This window comes from Sorghum bicolor, chromosome 4 (assembly GCF_000003195.3).
Source record: "Sorghum bicolor cultivar BTx623 chromosome 4, Sorghum_bicolor_NCBIv3, whole genome shotgun sequence".
Taxonomy (NCBI): domain Eukaryota; kingdom Viridiplantae; phylum Streptophyta; class Magnoliopsida; order Poales; family Poaceae; genus Sorghum; species Sorghum bicolor.
Window position 1 is genome coordinate 6,006,855 of NC_012873.2, and position 25,880 is coordinate 6,032,734.

The 25,880-nt window shown below is 45.9% G+C and overlaps 5 protein-coding genes across 5 annotated transcripts; 1 reads left to right on the forward strand and 4 right to left on the reverse strand.

Annotated features, from left to right (window-relative positions):
* Positions 207–6,839, forward strand: LOC8079445 (protein STRUBBELIG-RECEPTOR FAMILY 8). Its single transcript, XM_002451651.2, has 16 exons — positions 207–920; positions 1,064–1,196; positions 1,729–1,800; positions 1,883–1,948; positions 2,021–2,092; positions 2,197–2,268; positions 3,302–3,373; positions 3,461–3,526; positions 3,600–3,665; positions 3,747–4,075; positions 4,561–4,811; positions 5,119–5,390; positions 5,464–5,599; positions 5,706–5,845; positions 5,926–6,082; positions 6,324–6,839. The coding sequence occupies exons 1-16, from the start codon at positions 833–835 to the stop codon at positions 6,480–6,482; spliced, it is 2,151 nt and encodes a 716-aa protein (XP_002451696.1). The 5' UTR covers positions 207–832; the 3' UTR covers positions 6,483–6,839.
* Positions 7,072–8,978, reverse strand: LOC8077659 (lycopene beta cyclase, chloroplastic). The gene has a single exon (XM_002453403.2). It carries the CDS (start codon positions 8,811–8,813, stop codon positions 7,335–7,337), a length of 1,479 nt encoding a protein of 492 aa, XP_002453448.1. The 5' UTR covers positions 8,814–8,978; the 3' UTR covers positions 7,072–7,334.
* On the reverse strand, positions 10,753–12,654 carry LOC110434583. The gene is made up of 2 exons (XM_021458885.1): positions 12,261–12,654; positions 10,753–12,155 (listed from the first exon to the last, which is right to left on the reverse strand). Exons 1-2 carry the CDS (start codon positions 12,349–12,351, stop codon positions 11,875–11,877), a joined length of 372 nt encoding a protein of 123 aa, XP_021314560.1. The 5' UTR covers positions 12,352–12,654; the 3' UTR covers positions 10,753–11,874.
* Positions 14,740–20,523, reverse strand: LOC8079446 (protein ABHD17C). Its single transcript, XM_002453404.2, has 7 exons — positions 19,916–20,523; positions 17,803–17,839; positions 17,474–17,710; positions 17,355–17,402; positions 15,866–16,317; positions 15,602–15,719; positions 14,740–15,277 (listed from the first exon to the last, which is right to left on the reverse strand). The coding sequence occupies exons 1-6, from the start codon at positions 20,293–20,295 to the stop codon at positions 15,644–15,646; spliced, it is 1,230 nt and encodes a 409-aa protein (XP_002453449.1). The 5' UTR covers positions 20,296–20,523; the 3' UTR covers positions 14,740–15,277; positions 15,602–15,643.
* LOC8079447 (biogenesis of lysosome-related organelles complex 1 subunit 2) lies at positions 22,192–25,693 on the reverse strand. Its single transcript, XM_002453405.2, has 2 exons — positions 25,494–25,693; positions 22,192–23,088 (listed from the first exon to the last, which is right to left on the reverse strand). Exons 1-2 carry the CDS (start codon positions 25,605–25,607, stop codon positions 22,819–22,821), a joined length of 384 nt encoding a protein of 127 aa, XP_002453450.1. The 5' UTR covers positions 25,608–25,693; the 3' UTR covers positions 22,192–22,818.

Below are 25,880 nucleotides of genomic sequence, written 5' to 3' on the forward strand. Positions count from 1 at the left end.
AAAGGAAACGCGTCTGAACGTTAATCAGATCTACTATTTTCATGCCTCCATGGCATCCAATCCAGCAATAAAAAATAGTTTATACTTTAGGGAATGTAGCACTAGCTAGATTAGAAACATGAAACTAGTGGAAAGTTAGAATCAAGTAAAGTAGTGTGTTTCAGGTGAGGAGGAAGATGGAACATGCAATGCAATGGTGAAAACTTTGTCTTGCTCAGTCAAACAACAGCTCATCGTTGGTTGACTGTACTGGTACAAACCTTTGTCCACAGTCCACCATTAGCAAAAGCATCAATCAGCGTAGTATCTTTCTTGCTGCTGGCCTCTGCAGGTTCTGCTCGGCCTTCATCACACTTTCACCTACTCCCATTGCTCCCCCATTAATTTTTTACCGGATCAAAAGCAACTTCCTTCCTGTCCTGTGCATCGAGGAGGAGAGAGAGAGAAAGAGTGTGTGAGAGAGAGCGAGAGTCAAGAACAGCAAGCAGCCCTGAACCCAACAAACATTTAAGAGGGGGGAGCTAAAAAAAGTTGCAGTCTTTACCGGCACCATCCCTACAACGCCGCATCCAAGCAGCCGTGGCATCCGCCCGTTTCTTGCGTGCTTCCTTACTAGTAGCTGTCATCCTTGGTAGTGAACCAGCGGAGAAGAGAGAGAGAGAGAGAGAGGTGAACCGGCCGCCGTGCGGTCGACCCATGGTGATCCCCGTGCTGGACACCATGGCCGTGTCCTCCTGGTAGGGGATAAGCGGCCGAGGAAAGCAGCAATCTTCCGCTGCGCGGAGGGAGAAGGGTCAAGAGGGAGGGAGAGTGTGTGGGGACCAGACCAAGCATGGAGGCACTGGCCGCCGCATTCGCCGCCGGCCTTCTCCTTGCCCTCGCGGCGGCGCCAGCGGGGGCCGAAACCGACTCCGCCGACGGTAAGTAAGAGCCCTGGGTGGGCGGCGCTCCCGGCTCCGGACGGCTGGGGTTCTTGGCTTCTTGGGGGTGGCGTGGTGTGGGTTTTCCTTTCGTTCTTGTTTTGCTTGTGTGCGATTAATAATGGTTTGGTTCCTTGTTGCAGCCGCGGCGCTGGGGAATCTCTACACCTCCTGGAACAGCCCGTCCCAGCTGGCTGGGTGGTCGGCCAGCGGCGGCGACCCCTGCGGCGCGGCGTGGCAGGGCGTCACCTGCTCCGGCGCCGGCGTCACCGAAATGTAAGATCCCGTGAACGCCCACATCCAAGGAACCTTGTTGATAGGTATCTTGCATCACCGTGTTGTAGATTGATTGCCTTTTCATTTCCATGATGATGATGGGTTTAGTGATGTAAATGACCATAGCTTTTTGGCTGGCTTCCAAGTCTTCGATCCTTGGTGTACTTTTAAGTTTTTGGCTTGTGGGAGTTGGTAGGGATGGGAGCACCTGATGTAATGATGTTGTCTGCGCTAGTCTGAAGTAGTTTAGAGGGTACTGCAAGACAATCGAACTACTAGCATTATGATGTTTTTACAACTTTATTTGTTCGTCTCTGCATTCATGCTATGTAGACAATTTGGGATTAGTAAGCTGTGATACAATCCAAATTGATGTTTCTCAACATCTTTGCTACTTCACTTGCTTCTTTCTTCGATTTTTTCGTTCATTGGTGTCTCGACTCATTTATTTACCTGTGTGGCTATGGAGATTCCTAGACATGAAAAGACATCATGCTCATCAATTCTGCATTTCTTCTGTCATAATATGCAGCAAGCTTCCAGGGGTAGGGCTGGATGGTTCTCTGGGATACCAACTCTCCAACCTGTTCTCTTTGAAAACACTGTGAGAGCTACAACTTGTCTGTAGTATTTTTTCCCTATATAGGAGTAATCACCATTTTGATCCACAATTTCATAACATGCAGAGATTTGAGCAATAACAACTTGCATGGTTCAATACCTTACCAGCTGCCACCTAATCTCACTAATCTGTATGTGCCTTATGTCCCTCCTAGTATATTTGTTCTGTAGTATCTGTTGTTTGACTGTGATTGGTGATGCAGGAATCTGGGTGGCAACAATTTCAATGGCAACCTTCCATACTCTATATCAAATATGGCTTCGATTCAATACCTGTAAGCTGCTAACCAGCGCAACCTTACCTTGTTGCGTTTTTATTTGCACAATATACTGTTAGATCATGCTGGAAAAGTGTAATTCACTGGAACTTTTGATGCAGCAATCTCAGCCACAACTCACTTTCTCAGCAACTGGGTGATCTATTTGGAAGTCTCAATTCACTTTCAGAGTTGTAAGATTTTCTGACCCTTTCTTCATTACAAGACTTAACTTTACCTCATGAATTTCTGACACCACCCCTCTTTCATCCCAATGCCCATGAGCAGATGAATTGTGTTCTGTAAAACGTAGCATTAGGAATGACATCGCCTTTTATTGAAATCCTAAGACATTGACTAAGAATGAATGTGCTTACCATATGGAAACACAGAATGGAAAGAACTGAGTGTACACTAGTGCATCCACAGTGGTTGCATACTTGCATCGGACAATTGTTCACCCACATGACATGTATACCTAAAGTTCCTTATACAGCCAAACTGATTCATCCCTCCTGCAGCGAATGAGTAGACTAACAGACCAAGAACAAATAAAAGAAATTGGTTGCAGGGACCACACCCATGATGTGCACTGCTGCAGCTCTGCCAGCCAGTGAATGGATCCATTCCACGGTTTAATGTCCTCTAGTGATTGAATTGACTCATTGCCTTGCCACACAGGATGATATATCGCTTTACACTCCTCACTGGAGATGGCCTTAGGCAATCTTGCCATTATCACACTTTTGAGATACCTTTTGCAACATTAATTTTTGACTTGCTTTCATATAAACCATCTGGTGCAACTTTTTTCTTCTTCAGATCTTTGTGTAAACTCCATAGAATGCAAGTTTGCTTCGCAGTCCATATGGAGAACTAAGATGTAGAAGTTGATCAGTAGATGAAAACATGACCAATTTACATGGCTGTTAGAACTGGAGTTTCAGATAGTTTCATGTTTCTTGTACCGCACAAAATCAACATCCCTATATCAGATGGATCATATTCTTTTTTTCATAACTTGAAATTTTTGAAGGATCTGAATTACTTTGTAAAGTATAAAGACAGTCTCCCAATAAAGACTTAAGACTAGGAGTAAATGCAATTGTTCCTTGAAAAATTTAACATTTATAATGGTCATAAGAAGGACATTTTACTTGACACAATAAAACGTACTGTCCACTTGGTTTCTATAATCTATCTTATACAATTTGTACTCCTTGACAGAGATGTGTCTTTCAACAAATTGACAGGGAATCTTCCCAATTCTATTGGTTCTTTATCAAATCTTTCAAGTCTGTAAGTATTAAACAATCTCTTCAAAGAAAGCTTCTAATTTGCATTAGCTTTTCAATGATGATCGATTCATGTTTACCCACTTTGCAGTTATATACAAAACAATCAGTTAACGGGTTCTGTCAATGTTCTCCGTGGGCTAAGCCTTACTACATTGTAAGTGAACTGTCAGACAATAGTTCGACTTCTATTCATGCTTGCTTGATAACTAATAACTTTTTTTAAACAGAAACATAGCAAACAACAATTTCAGTGGTTGGATACCAAAAGAATTCAGCTCCATTCCAGATCTAACGTATGTTCCAAGTCTTACTTAACTTCTCTATGGAAATTGTCATTGCTGGGCTCTAATGACTTGCTGTACATGCAATCGCAGACTTGACGGAAACTCATTTGCCAATGGACCTGCTCCTCCACCTCCACCTTTTATGCCACCGCCCCCTCAAAGGCCACGGAATCGTCCTAAGCAACCTCAGGGGCCAGGAGATGCACCTAAAGCTTCAGAAAGCCCCACCATTCAAAGTAACAAGAAGCAAGGCCTTGGGACAGGTCCGCTTGTGGGCATAATTGCTGGATCGATAGTTGCTGTTTTATGTGTGTTTTTGCTTTTGGTATGCTGCATGTGCAATGCTCGGAAAAGAACTGATGATGCCAGCAGTGAATCAAAAGATTTTGTTGGACCTCTAACAGTAAACATTGAGAGAGGTATGACACTGTTTATGCTGTAGATTGTCATGTTGCAGTACACTTCTTGATTGATGCTAGATAAATATAGATTATTCAGTTAACTAAGATGCTATTTTGTTAGAGGTACCTTTGACTGGACCACTGCTTGATTGATCTGGAAACCACTAATTGAAGACACTGGTGATGATTAAGCATTTATTGTAGTTGAATTATGACCAGAGCTTGAACAATTGAAATTCGCTCCCTTTGCATGCACTCTTCAATCTCAAGATCAGTATAGCTGTGTAATATAGTTTGGTAGTTAGGACAGACATAATACAATGGCAGAAAATGGGAAAACATAGGATTTTTATGAATATATCTAATGGCCTCATTTAGCTATAACTATATCAGGTTTCTTGTTCAGAAGATTACAACGAGAAGAGAGCACAATTACATAACTCTGATATTCCGGTCCCTTGATAGTTGATATCCTCACTATTCACTTTGTTTTTGTTTCTTAGCTTCTAGCAGGGAAATCCCAGAGCAGATTGAAGATACGTCTATAGCAACTGCGAAATTCCCACCTGAGAAAATGACTCCTGAGAGAGTTTACGGTAAAAATGGTTCTATGAGAAAGACAAAAGTGCCCATAACCGCAACACCTTATACTGTTGCTTCTCTCCAAGTTGCTACTAATAGTTTCTGCCAAGATTCTCTTCTGGGTGAGGGTTCACTTGGTCGTGTTTATAAGGCTGATTTCCCAAATGGAAAGGTACAGTGTGCTTCTAGTAAAATCAAAATCTATATATTTGGTGTATTTTATCGCAACCCTTCTTGCTATTACTCGACTACAGACTATTCTACTGCATTATATGAATCTGTGTATTGTCATTTATCAATAGATTAGGCTTGTTACATTCTTTATAAATGATATAGCTATGAGGCGAAGTCCTCGTGCTTTTGTTGTTTATTTAGGTAGTGGTCTATGAAATACATGGTTTTTCAAACCCTCTGCACGACAGTTGTTTGTTATCTTGTGTACTGCACCTGAGTTGTGTGTTACTGTGTTATGATTACAGGTTCTCGCTGTTAAAAAGATAGATAGCGCCGCGCTTTCTTTACAGGAAGAAGACAATTTCCTTGAGGCTGTATCGAGCATGTCACGGCTAAGGCATCCAAACATCGTGCCATTGACAGGATATTGTGCTGAACATGGACAAAGGCTTCTTGTCTATGAGTACATTGGAAATGGAACACTGCATGATATGTTGCACTTCTCTGATGAAATGAGCAGGAAGCTTACATGGAACATCCGTGTAAGGATAGCACTAGGCACTGCTCGAGCACTTGAGTAAGTTTGAACCATACTGCCCTCTGTCGGATATGGCAGAGGATGCATATAATGTCTGCATATTTTCTTGTAGGTACCTGCATGAGGTGTGCTTGCCATCTGTTGTTCATAGAAATTTTAAGTCTTCAAACATTCTACTAGATGAGGAGCATAATCCACACCTATCTGACTGTGGACTTGCTGCCTTGACTCCAAATACTGAAAGACAGGCAAGTAACACACATCTTTCTACTGAATTTGTTTTCAAATACCCATTTTTTGGAATCTATAGTTTCTACTTGGTCCATGGATTAACTAATTGGCATGTCACTACAGGTTTCAACTGAAGTATTTGGATCATTTGGCTATAGTGCCCCAGAGTTTGCCATGTCTGGCATTTATACTGTAAAGAGTGATGTGTACAGTTTTGGAGTGGTAATGTTAGAGCTATTGACAGGGCGGAAGCCACTAGACAGGTATGTGATCTAGCTTATGTGCAATCCTGGTTCATTGCATCTTGTAAGAAATTGAAATAGCTTTCGGATGGTTATTGCAGTTCCAGAGAGAGGTCCGAACAGTCTCTTGTTAGATGGGCTACCCCTCAGCTTCATGATATTGATGCACTTGCTAGGATGGTTGATCCAGCATTAAATGGAATGTACCCAGCTAAATCACTCTCTCGTTTTGCAGACATAATTGCACTCTGTGTTCAGGTACATTCTTGCTTTGTGAATTGTGACACATGTTTAGTATTGATCTGTACTGGCCAAGCTCTCATGGTGGCCTTAGAAACTTCGAAAAACCATTCGTGGAGAACTGTCTCGCAGACTAGTGCCAAATTTGTTAATATTTCAAGTCTGCTACTGTGACCATAAAGTTTTATTGGTTTATTTGGGCTCCTATTTTCCCTTATGGAGACATACTAAGAACGTTTTTTGTCTTTTGTTTCTGCAGCCTGAACCAGAGTTCCGTCCACCAATGTCAGAGGTTGTCCAGCAACTTGTGCGCTTGATGCAGAGGGCTAGCATAGTAAGGCGGCAATCAGGAGAAGAGCTAGGGTTTTCATACAGAGCTCCAGAACGAGAAGGAGACCTGAGAGACCTTTCCTTCTAAGCAAGTGCTTCCATGATACAAGCGCAAAGCAGTTGGGAGGCTCAATTTGCAAGGAAAATATCCAAAACACTCGTATAGTCATATGACTTGGAGGTCTTGGGGAACTCGAGCTGATCGCAACAATTCAGGATCGAATGAGTTTGAGAAGATAGTTTTGGTACCTATTGTTCAACTTTGTTCATTCTTCTACATTCGTCCCATTTTCCAGTCAGTATACTTGCTGCTGTATCAAAACTGAGGGTCTGAGGCTCAAATCTTTGGTGGTGTATAGCTGATTATTGGTAGAAAAGAAGGAACAGAAATGTAACATGATTGATGCTCTGTTAAGTTTTAATGACATAAATATCTTAGACCCCACTACAGCCATTCACATATACTGGATAGATTGCTTTGGTTTCCAACCAATATGGTATAAAGCCTCTCAGTCCAGTCCGGTTCCTACCTCATATTCTTAGGTTTGTCCCTGGAACAAGAACAGTGTGCCCAATTCCTATCTCCCGTTCTTCCTATGTTCCTGAAACATGAAGAACGGGGTATCATAATGCACAAATGCCAGTTTCATGTTTTGTCGGAAATTTGGCCCTTTATATGAAGACCATGATAATGTGGATTGTCACAACATCCCTCAATGCGCAATTGCAACTATACAGCTCTCAAGTATGACTGTAATCACCATACTAAAGTAGCGTTGCAGCAGCAATTCCTACATCTGACAGGTGGTCCTAAACTGCTGTTGCTAACTGTTGTGTGTTTGTGAATCCATGTTTGCAAATCGTAAATACACTGAGCATCATCGATGCCAAAATCAGAGATCAGATCTTCAGGTGAGAAATGCAGGCATACATACCCTCCTCACCCATCTCTGTCCTGTATCAAGTTGCCAATCATCTTGCCAAGAGGCACGGTGCCCTTGGCCATGATCTCCAGCCTCGACGTGTTGGAGGCGTTCCCGAACAGTGCGAGGCCGAACATCAAGAGCTCCGGCAGGAACAGTCTGGATGACAGGAAACCGTGCCAGTAGTGCGGCTCCAGGTCGAAGAAGGCGTCGAAGAACCGGCGCGTTCCCTCGAGGTCCAGCTTGAGCAGGATGTCCATGCCGAAGCAGAAGAACTCCCTCTGCCGCCGCCTGTTGGCTGGCCACAGCTGCTTCCACACCTCGGCGGAGAGCGCGTCCCCTGCCAGGCCGCCCATGCCGTTGCCGGTGTCGAGGAACCTCACGATGGCGTCCGCCACGATGGGCGCGGTGGCAAGCGTGCGCGCCACCATGTAGCCCGTTGACGGGTGCACCATCCCGGCCGTGCCGCCGATGCCGACCACCCTCTGCGGCAGGACGGGCAGCGGCCCTCCCATCGGGATGACGCAGCGCTCGTCCTCCTCGACGCTCCGGACGCGTATCCCCAGGTGCCTGAGGCGCGCGGCCATGCGCTCCTGGATGTCGTCCATGGCGAGCCCCGGGCGCGCGACCAGGGACGTCTCCTCGAGGAAGATCCTGGTGGGGGAGAAGGGCATGGCGTAGAGGAACGTGGGGATGCGGCGGTTGCGCTCCCTGATCTCCGTCCCCTCGGGGAGGTGGGAGTCGCGCCAGTCCATGAAGAGCATCTTGTCGATGTCGAACGGGTGGCCGTCCACCTCGGCGAGGATGCCGTAGGCGACCTGGTACCCCGGGTTGTACGGCTTGTCGTACTGCACGAGGCAGCGCGAGAAGCCCGTGGCGTCGAGCACGACGCTGGCCGGGACGGCGACGCCGTCGTCGCAGATGAGGAGGGAGGAGGCGTCGTAGTGGACGGCCTTGGCGACCTTGGCCTGGTGGAAGACGACGCCGTTGGCGACGCAGCGGTCCATCATGGTGGACTTGAGCTTGCGGCGCGCGACGCGGGCGTAGGGGCGGTCGAGCGACTTGGCGCGGCCGTCGCCGATGAAGACGGAGGCGGAGGGCCAGACGGTGTCGAGGCAGTGGGAGAGGCCCATGGCCTCGAACTCGTCCACCCACACGCCGTAGTTGTTGGGCCACACCACCGCGGGTGACGGGTCGATGGCGCACACCGACAGGCCCGCCTCCGCCACGCGCTGCGCCACGGCGAGGCCCGCGGGCCCGCCGCCCACCACGGCGAGGTCCACGGGGCGGGCGCGCGCCGGGTCGTAGCGGGGCAGGTCGAGGGACAGCAGCTCCGGCCGCGTGGGCGGGGCCAGGGACCGCAGCGCCGCCGCCGACGCCGGCCCCGCCGTCCCCGCCGCGGCGCGGCAGAGTACGGATGCGCGCGGCACGGGCGGCGGCGGCGGCTTGCAGGGCTGGTGGTGGGTGCGGAGGAATTCGAGCGCGGTGGCGGCCATGGTGGTGGTGGTGGGAGGTGGGGGGAATTCGAGCGCGGTGGAGCCGTGCAATCCTGAGCCTGAGGCGGTGGTGATAAGCCGCAGCTACTTTCAGTGGGGGCACCACTGTCGAAGTGTCGATGTGGCATTCTTCACCCCAGCACCTCAAATGTTTTGTGAATGTTATGTTTAGCCTTAAATGTGGTACATCTTCCATATGCGTAACCTATTGTAGACGGTACCATAAATAAATGCACATATCATTTTTTAAAAAGTCAATTTTTTTTAAGTTTAACTAGAAATATATTAAATAATATTAATGTTTGTATCTACAAATAAGTATATTATAAAAATATATTTCATGATCAAACTAATGATACATATTATATATGATAAATATCAGTATATTTTTATATATATTTGGTCAAACTTAAAAAGTTTTGACTTCTAAGAAAACGAGATGTGCATTTATTCGTGGACGGATGGAGTAATTCTACACCTCACTAAGGGTGTGTTTGGTTGTGTGGTTCTAGTTAGCCTGGCTAGAAAGATAAGCCAGGTTTAAGTTAGCCTGTCCAAGTTAAGCCACCCTAGTAGTGTTTGGTTGTCATGTGCTAGCTAAGCCTGGCTAAGTAAGTTTTTGTTTGGTTGGTTGGATTAGCTGGTACTACTACATCTTTCTCTACAATGGTGATCTTACCTCCTTTACCTTGTTCATCTCGACGGCAACGAGCGCAGCGCATCCCCACCGAGAGCGCCTCCACCCCACCAACCCCCTGCGGCCACCGCACTGCGCCGTCATCGTCCCCAGCCGGTGCGTACCGCGCCGTCATCCGCACCGCGTCGTCATCCGCAGCGCGCCGCCATCCGCACCTCCGAATCCCAGCGCCGGTGCGCGCAGGCACCGCAAGGCGCGGCGCAAACATGGGCGTGGAGTGCATCTCCCTCCGGCGAAGTCATGGGTGCGGCGCAGGCAACGCAGGACGCGGCGCAGACCACGGCCATCTCGCCTCCCGCTCCACCCCGCCCACCTCCCATCCTCGGCCGCGCGTTCCCCAAGGTGAATGTCGGGGGCGGCGGGACGGGCCCGGCGGGAACGGGAGCGGCGGGGGCATCCTCGGCCGCGCGTTCCCCAAGGTGAATGTCGGGGGCGGCGTGACGGGCCCGGTGGGAACGGGAGCGGCGGGGGCAGCGAGCGCAGCAGGAGCAGGCGGGGGGCCGCCGGCGACCAGCGTGCACGAGCGCAGCAGGAGCAGGCGGCGGCGGAAGAGGGCGAGCGCGACGATTCAGGAGGTGACGAGAACTTTGGTCGGAGCTTAGCCAAGCCAGGCCAGCAAAAAACTGACCCCCACCTCGTTTTCCTGGAGCCAGGCTAGGACCTCTAAAGTGGCTTATTTGGGTCTGGCTATGGGCTGTTTACAAGGAACCAAACAGCTAGAAAGGTGGCTATCTAGAGCCTGGTTGGGAGTTAGCCACCCAACCAAACAGACCCTAAGTGTTGGAACACTCGATTCGTCTTCTTCTCAGCCTTAGAAGAAATTTTTGTGGAGGGAGGCAAGCAGACCAAGTGGTGGGGCTGGGGGAGGCATCGACGAGGTGGAGGCTGCGGTGACGTTGTGTCAGAGCGGGCGACAGAGGAGGTGGCTGGGGCAAGTTAGGGCGGACGGGGGGAGGAGGTCGTTGTGGACGTGGTAGGGTAGTGGATAGTAGGCGGCGTCGGCGGCAACGCATCAGGAGGAGGAAGAAGAACTTTTGAAGGAGCTTTTGCTCTATCTAACCCCATTTGACAAGAAACAACTTTTGAAAGGTGTCGGAGAAGCCGTGTCAAACATAGTGTTACCATTATGTTCGATCAATCCATGCAATATTTAAATGTCGCAAAATGGTTTCGTAAAATCTGATCAAGAACCGTTCTTTATAAATGCTACCTAACCTGAAACTACAAAATTATGCTCCCTCTATTTTAAATTGTAATAAATCGTTCCAGCTAGATACATAATTTTTGTCGTAACGTATGTGAAAACTCAAAACCACTCAGTTTGGAACTTAGCTATTCAAATTGTGTAGCTAGGGACGTTCTCATTGTGCCATTCATGGAACTGGATCACACCGGCCGTTACATGAATACAAGGAAAGGTGAAGGGCAAGTCCGCGAAAGCGTTGTGTTGCCGATTCTACCGATAGATCCTGCGCCGGCCTTCGCAGGTAAGAGACAAAGACAACACAATAACAGGTGGAGCGAAGGAAGACATGGATGGGTTCCACAACCACCACGAGCACAGCATCGAAGCTTACCCCCACTACTTGTCACCTTCCAAACCGTCCAAATTCGAGTAGCAATATACCGTATTGCCAATGTCCCCCATGTTTATTCAGGCCTGACGTCTCACGAGGAGACGTGTCCTGTCTGTGTGTGGGACTATATACCGTATTGCTAAACTGGCCAGCAGTCGGTGTCAAGAACATGAAGGCAGGCATCGGCATCAACATATAGACGGCAGCAAAGAATAATCTTCACATCATTCACAAATAGTATGTGCAAATTGCATGTAAAGTCGACATATAATTAACAACAACGCGACCATGAGCTAGCTAGAGAGAACAAGAGAGCATGGTGTCATAAACCCCACTTGTCAGTACACACATACAGAAGATGAGGGAAGCCGAAGAGAACATCCATCCATCATCAGCAATGGTCCCTGCTGTCCCTCTGACGAGAGCTCACACTGATGACTACATGTTCAGACAAAATGGCCCCAACATATACAATACAGCTTGCGTACCTATTATACTAGCTATATATCGTTGCTAATTAAAGAAGTAACTAAACCTAAAAAAATTTAGAGTAAAATACAGCTTCCACACGTAGTATATATGCCACTACTACTAAAGATCCAAACCTAAAAATAAAAGCTATAAAAAACTAATAAACTGGTGCTACTATTCAGTAATATTCAGAGACAGACAGGAGAACTCTTTTTTTCCTTTTCTTTTCTTTGACGAAGACAGGTAGGAGAACTCCTTACGGCGGTTATTAGTTGCTGAACAGGAAGGAGGCTGGCGTGCTAGCTACCTGCCAGTTCTAGTTGTGCGTGGGCGGGTGCCTGTGGACGGAGTGGTAGTCGGCGGTGAAGGGTATCCGGCCACCACCGAAGTTGAACTGCGGCGAAGCAGCAGGCATCTGCTTCCCGCTGCTGCTGCTGCTGCTGGTTCTTCTGAAACGGCGCCTGCTGTTCTTCACCGCCTCCTCGTCCCTCCTCCTGACGATCACCACCTCCGCCCCTCCCTCTGCCGTCGCAGTTCCTGATGAGCTGCTCACGTCTTGCCGCCCTTCGTCGCCGGTGGCCGCCATTAGCGGCAGCTCTGCAAAAATGGAAGAGGTGTGCATGCATATATCAAGCACCAGCCACATTGTGCAAACAAAAAGAACTGTCTGAACTCTGAAGTGCGTGTGTTTGTTTGGTTTACCTCTGCGCGCGGTGGCGACGACGACGACGACGGGGCTGAGCGCCGCCAGGAGGAGGCTCAGCAGGACGACGCACTTCAACTGCCGCCGCATAACTGCCCTGTTGCTACCTCTGCCTGCTGCGAACCGGCCTCTGAAAGAAGGTAGCGTGAATACGACCGACTGACTGACTCAACACTGAAGTCTGAAAGGGAAAGGAGAGGAGAACAAATTGGAAAGGCTGGCATGCAGAGATGTTTTAAAGGGGGGGGGGGTTAGTTCAGGTTCAGAGGCTCGCACACGTACACACACACACCATTGGTCAAAGCTTTGGACTCCATGCCGCCATGCATGCAAGCAATGGTGTGCTGTCTGTCCCTGTAGTACTTTTAAACCCCTTGGTGCATGGGGCTCAGCGACCTGATTAACCGAGCTGGTCATTGGGCCTGATGGCCAGTTTTTGTCCCCTGTCCCTTGTCAAGCTGCTTGCTTCTTCCGATGGTGCGTCTGAGTTGTTGTAAAAAAGTATAAAACAACTTGGATCGAGGCCTCCGCCATTGCTTGGGGTTGAAGGTCGATGTTGATGCCGTGCATGCATGGGCCCAGTGCAAGCCAACGTGAGCGTCCGTGCGTCCAAGACGACGACGACGACGCCGTGCGCGCGCCCGTGCCGCTGCCGCGCCATGGTATTGCGTGAGCGGCGACACGGGCGGATGGCTTTGGTGGCCTCCTCGTCTTCAGACTAGCTTGCAGGCGTGGCTCTTCGCGCCAATCATGGCGGCATGATTTCCGAAAGCTGCGACGACCTGCGTGCCATGGCTTCGACAACCGACACCGGAGACGTGCTGCGTGTTTATTCCTGCTGGTTACGAGGAGAGGGTGTCCATCTCCGTCCTCCACCGGATCTATCTGCTCCCAAACTGAACGGCTACTACACTAGTATTACAACGAACCGCGCGCCAGATTTTTTTTTGTTTTGTTTAAAAAAAAAGATCCAATCAGACAGTCAACTCGGTCTTTTTTGAAGGGAGATCCCGGTCTCATGCATCTTTGCTTCATGCTGCCGTGGCAATGTCATGCATGGGGGCTGTGTATCCTCCACTGCGAAAGGGCATGATCTCGCTCTCAAACTCGGAGCCGCCCAAAAGTTCTTTAATAATTGATCGTTCTGCATTAATAATTTTGCTAAACTTTATTTTTTTTCTTCTTTCGTTAGTTTTGTTGCACTCTTGTAAGAAACTCTTAAGAAATATGCACCGTCGATTTTGATGTCAATTTATATTATCTCCTCAGAAGTAATATGACAAATACAGAAAATATCTTGATATTATATATATTGTGTATTTTTACGCGCTATAGGCACTGTGATAGCACTGTGCACATGCACATATACACCCGGCCTATTTCTATAAACACCTTTAAAAGGTTGGGTCGGTAGGTCTCAAGATTAGGCCTCAAGATTGATGAAGTTGTCGTAGAAGTGCATATACAATGATTCAGAAATTGTACACAAATAAGGGGTTTTAGGGGACATATAAAACCAATATTCACCTAAATGCTAAATGATAAACAGCTGGACACCTAGTGTTTATCATTTATTTGAGCTACACAACCAGTTAAACAGGCTACACGATCAATTAAAAAGGATAAATATCCAATTAAATGGACACAGTAAGGTGCATAGAACTCTATCTTGAAGGTGCTTAGATCTAACAAAAGGGCGAAAGGTGTGTAGTTATTCACAGTTCTGATGATGACTTGGAGGTAGGAATGAAATTGGCATACTTTTTTTAAAACTTTTTTTTGTCATATCCTTTACTTTAGTATTCAAACTTATTTTAAGTGAGAGCAACAAGAAATATTTATCCACGTGCAAACCTATGTGCACTCACATCACGGGGACCAAACAAAGTAGGGGTAGGGGGGATTCTTTTTATTTACATATACAATCGTGTCAATGCAAACAAGGAAGGCAGGGACAAAAAGTTTTTTTTTTTAGAAAATTATTGGCGTGAGGAATGATGGGATCCTAGAAATTTCTTTATTCAGAGTATATAATCGTTTCATCTTTAAAGGATGTGATTTCTTTAAGATCTTTATATCTTAGAATGAAACTGAAGTTACCATAGCAAGGCCCACACTCTATAGGACAATAAACAACCGTTGAACCTGTTTGGATCCAATAGCAATAACAGTTAACTGCTAATGAAATTTTATGTGCATCTAAACAAACACAGATTACCATTTGGAAACATCTCATTAGCTGACCAAATATAGCTAATGGCAACTAATAGATTGTCAAAATGAATACCCTCCTTCCACTACTCCCATATCCCTTTCTAACAGTCTCACTAGACAATAAAGGCATGTACATTCTAGAGAAATTCAACATTTCAACCATTTGTTGCCCGATGGGCGATGGGGTCCAAATACTATAGTAAGCTATTATATATTCTATTAACCAGCTAGCTATTTCTAGCTCCTAACGAATCCCAACAGGCCACAGGACGCCTAGTTTTTATTTTAATAATAAAATTTCATGCCTAAGTTGTAAACTTATCTTGCATATAACTATTTATGGACAAATCTATCATGACAACTTCTCAACATGACTTGTTCGTTACAACTTTTACGGGAGAAAGCGTTGTCATGGTTAAACTGTGTTTTAGATCAGAGTCGCTAGCTGTTACCCGGCTCACGACTCGGACCGACACAGCAACGAGCAGCAAAGGGGGAGAAGGCAGCGGGCAGGGTAGGAGCGGGACCGCCGCAACGCAGGCCACCCGGACCCGGGCGTGTGAAGGCGCGCCCCGCCAGGAACAGGAGTGCGTGCGTGCGCGACTGCGATCTGCGCGACGTGTTCGTCCTCCGCTCGACGTGCGGTGCTCGGGGGACACGAGGGCGTGCGCGGCGACCCAAAAGTCCGCTCGGTTTCCCCACACCTCACGTCCTCGCCGTCGGTCGCCGCGCTCGAGGCCTGCGGCGGTGTCCATGTCCGCCCGCCACCACCATAAAACGTCGTGAAAACACAGACACGGGCCTGCAAAAAAAAAAAAAAAATCACCAAGCTGCACCTACGTGCCTCCATTGCAGCTCGCAAGCATTCAGCTGAAACCGTCTCTTTATCAACAAAATTATTATTATTATTATTATTTCATCTCATGTTAAAAAAAAAGAACAATCCAACGGAAACATCACAGAGCCCAGCCCCTCATTGTATTGTATATGAGGCAGAAAAAAAGAAAGAAAACAAAAACACGCCTCCTACTACAGCCAAACCAATCACCCAATTGAATAAGTTACACAAAGGGAAGAAGAAGAAGAAGAAGAAGAAGAATACATACAGACGGCTCCCAACACTAACCTTTCCTGTTATTACTATCCATATCCTTTCCTTTAATTCTCTTCAGCTCCCAGAGGTTGCTGTCACTTTGAAGCAGTCGATATTGCACAGCCTCACCGACTTCATCATGCCTCCAAACCTGTTTTGTACACAAAAGTCACAACAACACACGCCATTTCATCAACAAAACCTTTACGGTGATCGTGCGCAATATATATAATACAATGCATCCTACTGATGACTTGAAAAAAATATGGCAGGTTGGTAAAGGGTAAACGGCGGTACCGGTCGATGCTTTTCCTCGGCCGATCCGACTGATCGACGCTAGCCCGCGGCTTGTCGGGATGGTCCACGCTCTTCCTCGTCTTGTCCCGCCTATCCGTGCTGCCCCTCGGCTTCTCCCGCCGGTCCGTGCTGTGTCTCTGGTCGATGCTCGGCCGTGTTTTGTCCCTGCAGTCCGTGCTCTTCCTTGATGAGTCCTCCGATGAATTACATTCGGGCTCCGTCGTCACGGTGCGGCCCGACGGGCCTGAACTCTCTGTGGACTCATCGATTGGAGGTGGGGGTGGCGATCTCTCTATGGCTCCGACAAACTTCTTCAGGTGTTTGATGTATTCCGGGTACAGTTCTAGGTTGCAGTGGTTTCCGCCTTTGATCCACAGCGGCTCGTACTTCACTTCCGCGAGCTCCCACAGTGACCGCCCGTGGGAACAGTCAACAACCTCATCAGCTGTACCCTGAGATAAGATATCGTATTAAAATCTCGAGCATGTGCATGCTGCTTCTACATCTTGACTAGAATGAACAGGCTGGACATCTGGAAAAAACTTTTAGCAACTTTATTCCAACGATGACTACATGTATAGTAGGAAATTGTAGTATAAATCATGACAAAGTTGATCCTACTAACAAACTAATCGTCCCATGTTTCCATAAAACACTTAGCATTCAATTGTGATTCATCTTTCTAGTCACCAAACCTAGAAAACTTTTACCATCTAATTAAGACTTCATGCCAGAAACTATAGCTTTGATGATGTCTACGAAAGTCTTCCTGCCAGAAATTATAGCTTCGATGATGTCTATGCAAGTAAGTCTTCCTGCCAGAAACTATAGCTTTGATAGCCCTACGTATAGTGCTCACATGAGGATTGTTTCACTAGAAGGTTAACCAAAACTTAATTAACATGATGCATTGCCAAAAAGTAATCATACATTTATAAGCAAGCGATTACACTTGGTAAAGCCCCAATTGGATAGTGTGAACTGCTCGCGGTAATGTGTGATACAACTGTAGATGTCATAAAGGATAATGTGCAGTGTATCATATAGTAAATACTGATAACACTTTTTTCAGAAACTAAAATGTAACAAATTCTGGTGAAAAAAAGAACAGGTCTTAAAACAAATACACAATACCTAAACCAGAAATGTAGGTTCGTGTAAACAGGGGCCTGTTTAGACAGCGAGTTTGGGTCAAATTCTTCCTAAAATTTCCTGGAGCTATCCCCTCATTACAACCCCCAGGTAGGACTGGAGTCTAGGGCTTGCCATAAATTAACCACAACAAACATTCCAAATAATGGATGTTTATGGACATTCCCTCCATTATAAGAAGCCTAAATGCCATAACGCTTATCTACAAGTTCATGGAAGTAACATTAAAGTGCATCAAAGCAACAAAAAATCCACATGCATGTGCTAATGAAAAATTCAAGAAAGAGTGAAAACATGCATGTCCTTATAAGGTTTGCTATAGAAGAAGAATACTCACATGTATCACTAGCACGGGACACCTGACTAATGGAATTTTGTCGATGTTCTGCGAATACAAGGCAAATTTAGATGTGGTTAAGCGATTAATAAGATCAAGGACATCGGCATATTAATTACCTTGTATATGTCAAACCAGTATGTATGTTTTACAGGATACATAACTCTTAATCCAGACAAAATTGGGCTATGTAGAACAACCGCTCTCAAACGAGTTAATCGGGATGCTAAATCCAAAGTAGGACCACTGCCCACTGATTGACCATAAAGAATGATATTATCCTCAGCAGCTCCATAGGTTTCTATGAGGCATCTGTATACAGCTTCTATGTCAGCATAAGTGTTTTGTTCACTAGGCTGCAGTATCAGATAAAGATAAAGGTTTAGCATTATGAACATTAATGATACTAAGAAAAAGTTAGAAGTTACCAACAAATAAAGGTGTGTACCTTCCCAGTGGATTGCCCATAACCAGAATAGTCATAGCTGCATAGTAATGGTAGACAAGGTATTAATACTTCATATGGATTAAACAATCACTTTGAAGTTCTGCACACCTATAGTATTATCCAGCAGCTAATGGTTAGGATAGGTTAATAAGCATGAACATGTTTCTCTATAAGACAACCTGGCCCTTAATGTGGTTATTCATTACTTGCTCTTTGGTCAAAAAAAGCTAGTTCTCTGAGTCACTTTCAGCTGTTAGTCTTGGAATCACAACTCATATTCGTCCGCTTTTTCAATTGATGAGAAAAAAATGAAAGTCAGCTGATAGCGTATCTAGGTTGCAAAGACATTTCAGTTTGCTAAGTTGTATTCTGGGAACATGCATCAGTAGTCACAGGTAATGAAAACTGATGCCTGAGTTATGAATGGTATCTAGTAATCATGCAAGAAATTTAAGTATAACAGAGGTCCCAAGGTAGCGACAAAAGCCCTATGGACCATGTCAGAAGCAGTCCTAAGTGATGTTGAAGTTACATTACTCAACCAAACACAATCAACTAGTTAAAGTAACCACACAGCATGATGGTATGTGGCAAAATGCATGGCTACGGAGACAAAAAGTAGGTTCAAAGGACAGAGCAATAAGAAAAAGGATGAAAGGAATGCCGATTATATTAGCAAACAACATAACAAAAGCAAGAAAAAGCTTGGCTTAAAGAAAAGGAGCAGAGGACAAACCAACAGACAATTCTTTCTAACCAGAGAATTTTAAATTGGCTACAGCTGCTAGATTCACTGGATCAATCAATGATTCTCACTTCAACAATCAACCACCAGACCACCAATCACCAGGCACATTCGACCAAGAATTGCTTTAATAGCTTTATTTCCCCCCTGAAACATGGAACTTAAAGTAGGGTAGAATGGAAATTTAAAAACAAAGTTTCCTCATTTCCTGAGCTATTTCACCAAACCAAACACGGAGAGCAAGAACAAATGGGCTAAAAAGAATCTTTAAAGGAAGAGTGCTCAAAAGAAAGTGCCAGAACGGTCGAGCTAGAAAGCTACACAATTTCTATTTAAAGAACAATAATACTAAGAATTGTGTTTCCTAACTTCCACTTATGGAGAGTTACCAACTGCCAATAATTAATTTAACCATTTGAACACTTCCTCGGATAGTAAATAACAGAAGATTTGAAAAATTATTCCCCAACTGAAGCTTTTGACCAGCAATTTTTGGTATTAGAACTTTACAAGCACTACCAAACAGACAAACTGCATGAATCTATGTATCAATTTCATGCTCCTGCAAGCACGTGCTATTTCAGCGCACTGCTACCAAAAAAAAATATTTTGTTTGCACCACACTCCATTGGTGAACAGTTCCAATTGAACCATGAAATGTAGTAACATCTAACAATCAAAATCTATGCAAACAAACAAGAACCAAGCACCATGCCACCTCACATAGAATCAAGTCAGTCACAAAATAACCTATAGCAATTAGGAACTAAAAATCTTAATGTTGTTTTTGCTATCTAAGATTAAGTAAATTACATAGATTGAAGAGCAATCGCCACCCAAACAGACATGGCCAGGTTTATTGCAATCATAAAATGAATCAGCCTCACAGAAAAATCAAAATGATGACAACCACAAATCAGCTAACGTAACAGTGTCAAACATAGGATTTCAGTGCCAAGATAGAGTGTATACAACCACCAGCAAACAAGGTCAGGGATCAACACTTATACGAAGATAGTGAACTTGGAGTATTAAAAAAAAAGTGAACTTGTAGTTAGTAAGGTTGCATATGTCATCCAAGCTAGGAGGCAGCAACCCCACTGATCCGCCCCCGAGTCCAACATTTCTTCCGAACGAACACGAGCGGCATTCTAACTCGAGATAAGATTGCAGTGGTAGCTCCGATCCAGAGACACACGATCAGGAAGATCCAATCCAAGGCTACACTTGAAACCCACGGTGGTCCCAATGGCACACAGAATTGCAAGGAGGGGGAGCACCGAATCGCATCGCAACCTGAGCCAATGCAACTCAATCGGGGCGAGAGAGAGCGCGTGGAAGTGGAACGGAACGGAACGGGACGCGTACCCCATGAGGTTGACGTTGAGGTGGGCGCTGAGCTCGACGAAGAGCTCGTACATCTGGCCGAGGTCGGCGGCGTTGCCGTGGGAGTAGAGCAGCGTGAGCTTGGCCCCCGCCTGGCGCACGTGCATCGCGACCACCTCCGTGCCCCGCTTCGTCCGCAGCCGCCGCGCCTCCACGTTGCCCCTCCGCGGGACGCCCGTCAGCTCCACCACCGCGCCTCCTCCGCCCTTCTCCTCCCCCGCCTTCGGCGCCGGCTCGGGGGCGGCAGAGGCCGGGGCCGGCGCCGGCGGTTGTGGCGGCTGCGGCAGCTCCACCCCGTACGACGGCGGGCTCGGCGGGAAGAAGGCGAAGCGCGCCGCGACCGTCGAGGTGACGGCGCCCATCTAGGGTTAGGGTTTGCCGCTGCCCGCTGGGCTGGGAGGCGGGAGCGGAGGGGGAGGGGGAAGGGGAGGGTGGACGGAGCGCGTCGATGGTTTTCAGTTTCGTCTGGCGTTGCCGTGGAACGAGGGGAGGGAGGGGACGCAGAGACAGGAGAGGAGCGGAGAGGAAACTTGGAATTGTCAATTCTGGGTGTGAATTGAATTGTGATGGTGATTTGGGTGGTTTTTGCACGGCAGGCAAGGGGGAGGCTCGGCAAGGCACGGCAGTTGTTTGAAGGAGAAGAGGTCTGCAACAACCTCGGTTGAGCAGTTTGGGGGAAAAGAGAAAATTTTAAAAAGGAACGATAGTGACGTGCAAATACCATTATGATTTTTTGGCGAATATGTACTAATTTGATTGATAGGAGTACTATATATTTGGATAGTATTGGCAGTACTTTGATACAAGTCTTCGACCTATATTTGGATAGTATTGTGATGAAATTTGGGCAATTGGCGGGACATGGACCTTTGTGTGGTGGTTACGTTGTCAAATCTATCTATATAGTACAATGCTACATGTTGACACGTACAATTATCACATGTATAGAACACCACTGTTATGATGGTACTTTATTTATTTTGATTTTGATTTTTTTTTCTATTTTTACTTACTTGGAACATATGCGTCAATAATTGTTTTTTTGCAATCTTTCTAAGCAATCATTTAGTACAAACAGAGTTGTTTTAAATTCGTGACATCTCTAATCTATAGTTAAGATAACATGTGTTGCTTCAAACACGAATTAAACACTGATCCATCGGTACCTTTTTTTCATTTAACAATCCATTGGTTTAATCTATTCCCATTTTCTTGCCCTCCATATGTCATACCAAAGTCTTTGGCGTTAGTAAAATCAGAAATAAAGCATGTTTGTTTGTCTGAAAAACCATGACTGAAAATATTATTTGCTAATTTGTTGTGAGAAAAAAATACTATTAAATAGCTGACAGATTCGTCATATAAGCTCAAGCAAACATGCCCAAAAACATTTCAAACGATAAAACACATAAACTTGTACCACCCTCAGCATATACAACCAATTCTTGCCATCAAAAGAAAAGGGGGTTAATTAAATCATAATTTTTGCATTTTAGAAGCCATTTATGTGGCCATACGCATCAGCAAAAAGGCCGACATCACCATGAACCATCACGCAATATCCCAAAAGTCCAGGAACCGGTGCCTGCCCTGCAGCAACCAAACCAGCCTTGAACTCGACGGCGACGAGCTGGATGGAAGCTTAAAACCAGCCGAGGTCATATGGGCCCATGCCACAACGAAATGAGGACGCCATTATTTTGGACTGACAGGTGCTCTCCCATCTCTCGCTCACTGCCACCGCTGCCCTGCACCCTCTGACTGTGGGCCCGGCCCCACCGCACAGTGGCTGCGGGCGCATGCAGGATCTGATGATACCCAGCGTGGCAGCTGCCGATGGAGCTGTCACGTACATTAGGCGGCTAAACCAAACCAATCGCTGTCCTCTTTGTTGACTAATAGCTTAATTTAACTTGTCGCGAGGGCAAGTGTCGCTGTTCCAAGAATGGTCACTCTCATCACTCTCACTGCGTTCTCAAGGAAAACCTGTTCGAATCGAATATATAAAAAGTCCCTTTTGCAACTTGTGACGTCTGGGCAGGGAGCACGAGGTCAAGTCCACGGGTTTCCCGGTGCAATGCAAACGGTGGTCAAATCTGCCTGTGTCCCACTGAGACGTCATTGATCCCATCAAGGCAAAAGACGGCCAGATTTTGCTCGAAATTCATGCAGTTTGAAAAGGCATCCGAACGATCAAATTCCGCTGAAAAAAAAAGGAAGTGTAGTTCAGCACCATGTACTAGTAGAAGAGCATGAACTGAGAACCAACACAAAACCAGCAACTTTTTTTTTTTATCAAACAAAACCAGCAATTGGTAGTCAGTACAGGCAGCACGACGGCAATGATAAGTATATATAAAAGAAGCATGAGATGCCAAGCTGCATCTGCATGTGAAATCATCCAGCTCAAGAATTTTTGGTACCAGAGGATTCAGCTCCAGAGCCTCCACATGTCATTGACCAGTCTCCTGCAGCCTACTATTTCATAGACCGAAGATCTGCAGGAATCTTGGTAGCATGCGCGTACACTGCAAGATGCAGTTCGCCCATTGATCCAGAAATTACTATACACAACAGGGACATGTTTCTTGTGCAACAGTAGGCAATGATTTAAGGCCCCGTGAATCCGGCACCCATGCATCAATTTCCTGGCACTAATACCCTACTACTACTGTGAGGGACAAAACCCCAACTGCTGGCTAATCTGTCTGAAAGTTACTACAGCAGTAAAGCACAACTTGCAATCTGATTGCATCATTGCAATGGTGGAAACTTAGCAACTACAGCGCTGTCTGTTCATTCATCCAGAATATAATATGTTCCTTGGATAAGCTCAAGTGTCGGCAAAAGAAACTGCGTAGACCATAGTGGTTTGTGGATGGGAATCATTGGGTAGAAGAAATGTGATAGGCCGATTTTACTTTCTTTTCCAAGAGGGCAACGTGCTTGTCGAGCATGGACACCACTGCCTCGAACTCAGTCACCTGTTGGTCTATCGCATCGATCTGCGACACGTAATCATCGAAGCCTCGGCTTTTCTCGTTCAGCTGCTCTACAAAGACTCGCAGGCCAGCGGCAATGTCACCATAGTTGCTGTATTCCTGCGCTACGCGGTCATTCATCTTCTCAAGCAGAGCCATCTGATTGTTAGTCCCCTGAAAGCAATGGCAACAATGACAGACATTTTAATTAAATTAAATTAAATAAGAAAGTTGCTTGTAACTGCAAATGTCAGCTTACAACATAACCAATACCCTCTCTATTCCAAATTATAGTTCACTTTCCTATCAACAAAAAAAAATTATAGTTCACTTCAGCTTTGGCCTACATCAAACATCTCAAACATTGACTAGCTTTTTGGAAAATATATTAACATCTAAAAGTTCAAATCAATGCATTATGAATACATATTTCATGGAGAATTTTAATGAAACTAAAGTTTGACTTAGGACAAAGCTCAAGTGGACTATAATTTGGTACAGAGGGAGTACATGCTACTTAACCTTACCAAGGAACATTAATAAGGGTTCAACTTTAATACCACATAGGAAAACAAACTGCCTTTCACTTCAAGGGCCAGATTCTCCTAAATTTTAATGACTATATTTATTTTAGAGTTATTTTTACCCTAATCTGCCCAGAATGTTCTTTTATCACAAGCCTAAATTTTTATCGCTCAAAAGGACGGAGCAGTTTCTCGGCAAATTTGAAAATAATAATATCAGTACTCGGTAGCCACAAAAGGAAGTGTCATATATAGACCAGTACTCATGCCAATAACAGAACACACCATGATAACAAGTTAGCCTCCATGCCAATAATACTGTGCATCCACTTATGTTTTTTTGAACTTACGATCTAGCATAGTAGCATGTCAATAAAAAGAAAATCAATGTTTAGTGAATGGTGACAATCTAGTGTAGCCACTGAGCTACTCACACAGTTATTAGCCGTTCCTTGCCATGTCAAGGGAAATGATTAGCCTCCTGTTGTGTAAAGTACTACTAAAGTTGTAACTAGTGAGCTAGGTCAATGTAAGGATCTGTTGCAATTTCAATCTACAAAAGTTGGGTGTGGACCACATGTCCTAGTTTCCCAAATCCCAAATCCATACTCGTGCAGTCGTGCTCAGTAGTCAGTACTCACCACCTTAACCTGGTATCCTTTTCAGGCCAATTTCAAGCAAAAAATGGGGGTGAGATAATTGAGCTGTTTTCTTCTTTTCTGTAAATATAAATCAATGCTAGAAACTACTCAGTAATCAGTGCTCACAACTCACAACTCAGAACTAGCTGCTACAACTACTGGTCTGAAGAAATTCATTCACCAGGAGTTCATTTAGATACAGCAGCACTGCAAATAGCATAGCATCTTTAACATCTAAACTGTAGATACTTCCATTTGCAACAGATGTTTGAGGAGAAATTTGCTATTATAGGATCCCAAACGTGTAGGTTTCGCTATAATAGGATTTCAAATATCTGCTTCGCTATAACGACTCTCGAAACATTGACACTTTACTATTATAACATCATGGCCTTCAAATAAACAAATTAAACTCAAATCTCTTTAAATTCAAATATTTTCATTTAATCACAGATCATGATGTTATAATAGATTTTAATTAGAAGTGAAAGGTCCCGTCTTATAATAGCAGTGACTAATTTTCTTTGATTTGCGTGCATGATAATGGTGGTGCAAACCGTGAGCTCAAGTGCTGCTACAAGGCCACCGTGGACGGCTTCAGCGCAACGGACTTCCACCGGCGGTGCGACTTCAAGGCCCCTGCGTCGTCGTCACCTACACCGGCGGTGGCTTCTGGTTTGGCGGGTTCAGCCCGGAGGGGTACCACAGCACCCAGCACGGACGACTACTACGACAAGCTGGACGCTTTCCTCTTCTACTGGCCCGACCAGCTTGCTGCGCCGGCGGAAGCTGCCACGGAGGCTTCACCGCCGCCGCCCGTGGTGCTGCCGAAGGTGGGCGAGAGCGGCGCGACGCTGTTCGACTATTTGAATTTGAAGAGATTTGAGTTTAATTTGTTTATTTGAAGGTCATGATGTTATAATAGCAAAGTGTCAATGTTTCGAGAGTCATTATAGCGAAGCAGATATTTGAAATCCTATTATAGCGAAACCCACACGTTTGCAATCCTACAATAGCAAATTTCTCATGTTTGAGAGGTTTGGAGAAGCAGAGCTACTACTACCACCCCATCATGTGAACCCAACATATGGGAGCACAGCAAATGGAAAAAGAAAAAAAAAACTGAATGCATCGAAATTCAGCAAACATCCAGCTAGAGAAATACACGCAATCATCTTCCTAACTACTACGAATTTGAAGCTAGGGTTACGGCGTGATTTGCCGCCTTGCCTTACCAAATCATCACCAAGAATTAGCAGTTGACTACGCGCACTTAACATCACTCCCCTCGTAGAATCGATAACCGGGAATGGAGCATAATCATCCAGCTCATCTAAATTCAGGAAAGTGAGCACGCGGCTGTAATAGCGCGACCGACCTTCGAAGGCTTCGAATTAGAGTCGAGAGAAGAAACCTGGAGCTCGCCGCGGACCATGAGGGAGACGTTGGTGAAGAGCTCAGCCAGCGACTCCGACAGCTCGTCCCGCCGCCCCGCCGCCTCCGCCTCCGCCGGGTTCGCACTCGCCATCGCCGGCGCTGGGCTTCCTCCGAACAGCCGAGTCGCTGACCGCTCCGTGCTGCCGCCTTGGATCGCAACGACGCCTAGCCTCTTTTGGTCTGATGCCGTGGCAAGGATCAGCCCACGATATTAGGCCCATAAGGCCCACTACGTGGTTGGTGGTGATGGGCCGATGGCGTCTGGTTCTCTGGGTTCCTCCGCCTCTGCGGTTTAACGGCGCTGCTATTGTTAGAAAAACAGTAGCTACCGAGAACCGAGCAGATCAGCAGAGGACATCTTCCG

Excerpts from the sequence above, each read along its gene's own strand:
- LOC8079445 (XM_002451651.2), top strand. The coding sequence starts at position 833 with ATGGAGGCACTGGCCGCCGCATTCGCCGCCGGCCTTCTCCTTGCCCTC. Across the intron at positions 4,076-4,560 it reads AACAGTAAACATTGAGAGAG|CTTCTAGCAGGGAAATCCCA; the intron begins GTATGACACTGT and ends TTTGTTTCTTAG. Across the intron at positions 4,812-5,118 it reads CTGATTTCCCAAATGGAAAG|GTTCTCGCTGTTAAAAAGAT; the intron begins GTACAGTGTGCT and ends TTATGATTACAG.
- LOC8077659 (XM_002453403.2), bottom strand. The coding sequence starts at position 8,813 with ATGGCCGCCACCGCGCTCGAATTCCTCCGCACCCACCACCAGCCCTGC.
- LOC110434583 (XM_021458885.1), bottom strand. The coding sequence starts at position 12,351 with ATGCGGCGGCAGTTGAAGTGCGTCGTCCTGCTGAGCCTCCTCCTGGCG. Across the intron at positions 12,156-12,260 it reads CGTCGCCACCGCGCGCAGAG|AGCTGCCGCTAATGGCGGCC; the intron begins GTAAACCAAACA and ends CCATTTTTGCAG.
- LOC8079446 (XM_002453404.2), bottom strand. The coding sequence starts at position 20,295 with ATGGGCGCCGTCACCTCGACGGTCGCGGCGCGCTTCGCCTTCTTCCCG. Across the intron at positions 17,403-17,473 it reads ACTGGTTTGACATATACAAG|AACATCGACAAAATTCCATT; the intron begins GTAATTAATATG and ends TTGTATTCGCAG. Across the intron at positions 16,318-17,354 it reads GTCCCGTGCTAGTGATACAT|GGTACAGCTGATGAGGTTGT; the intron begins GTGAGTATTCTT and ends ATCTTATCTCAG.
- LOC8079447 (XM_002453405.2), bottom strand. The coding sequence starts at position 25,607 with ATGGCGAGTGCGAACCCGGCGGAGGCGGAGGCGGCGGGGCGGCGGGAC. Across the intron at positions 23,089-25,493 it reads TGGTCCGCGGCGAGCTCCAG|GGGACTAACAATCAGATGGC; the intron begins GTTTCTTCTCTC and ends CATTGCTTTCAG.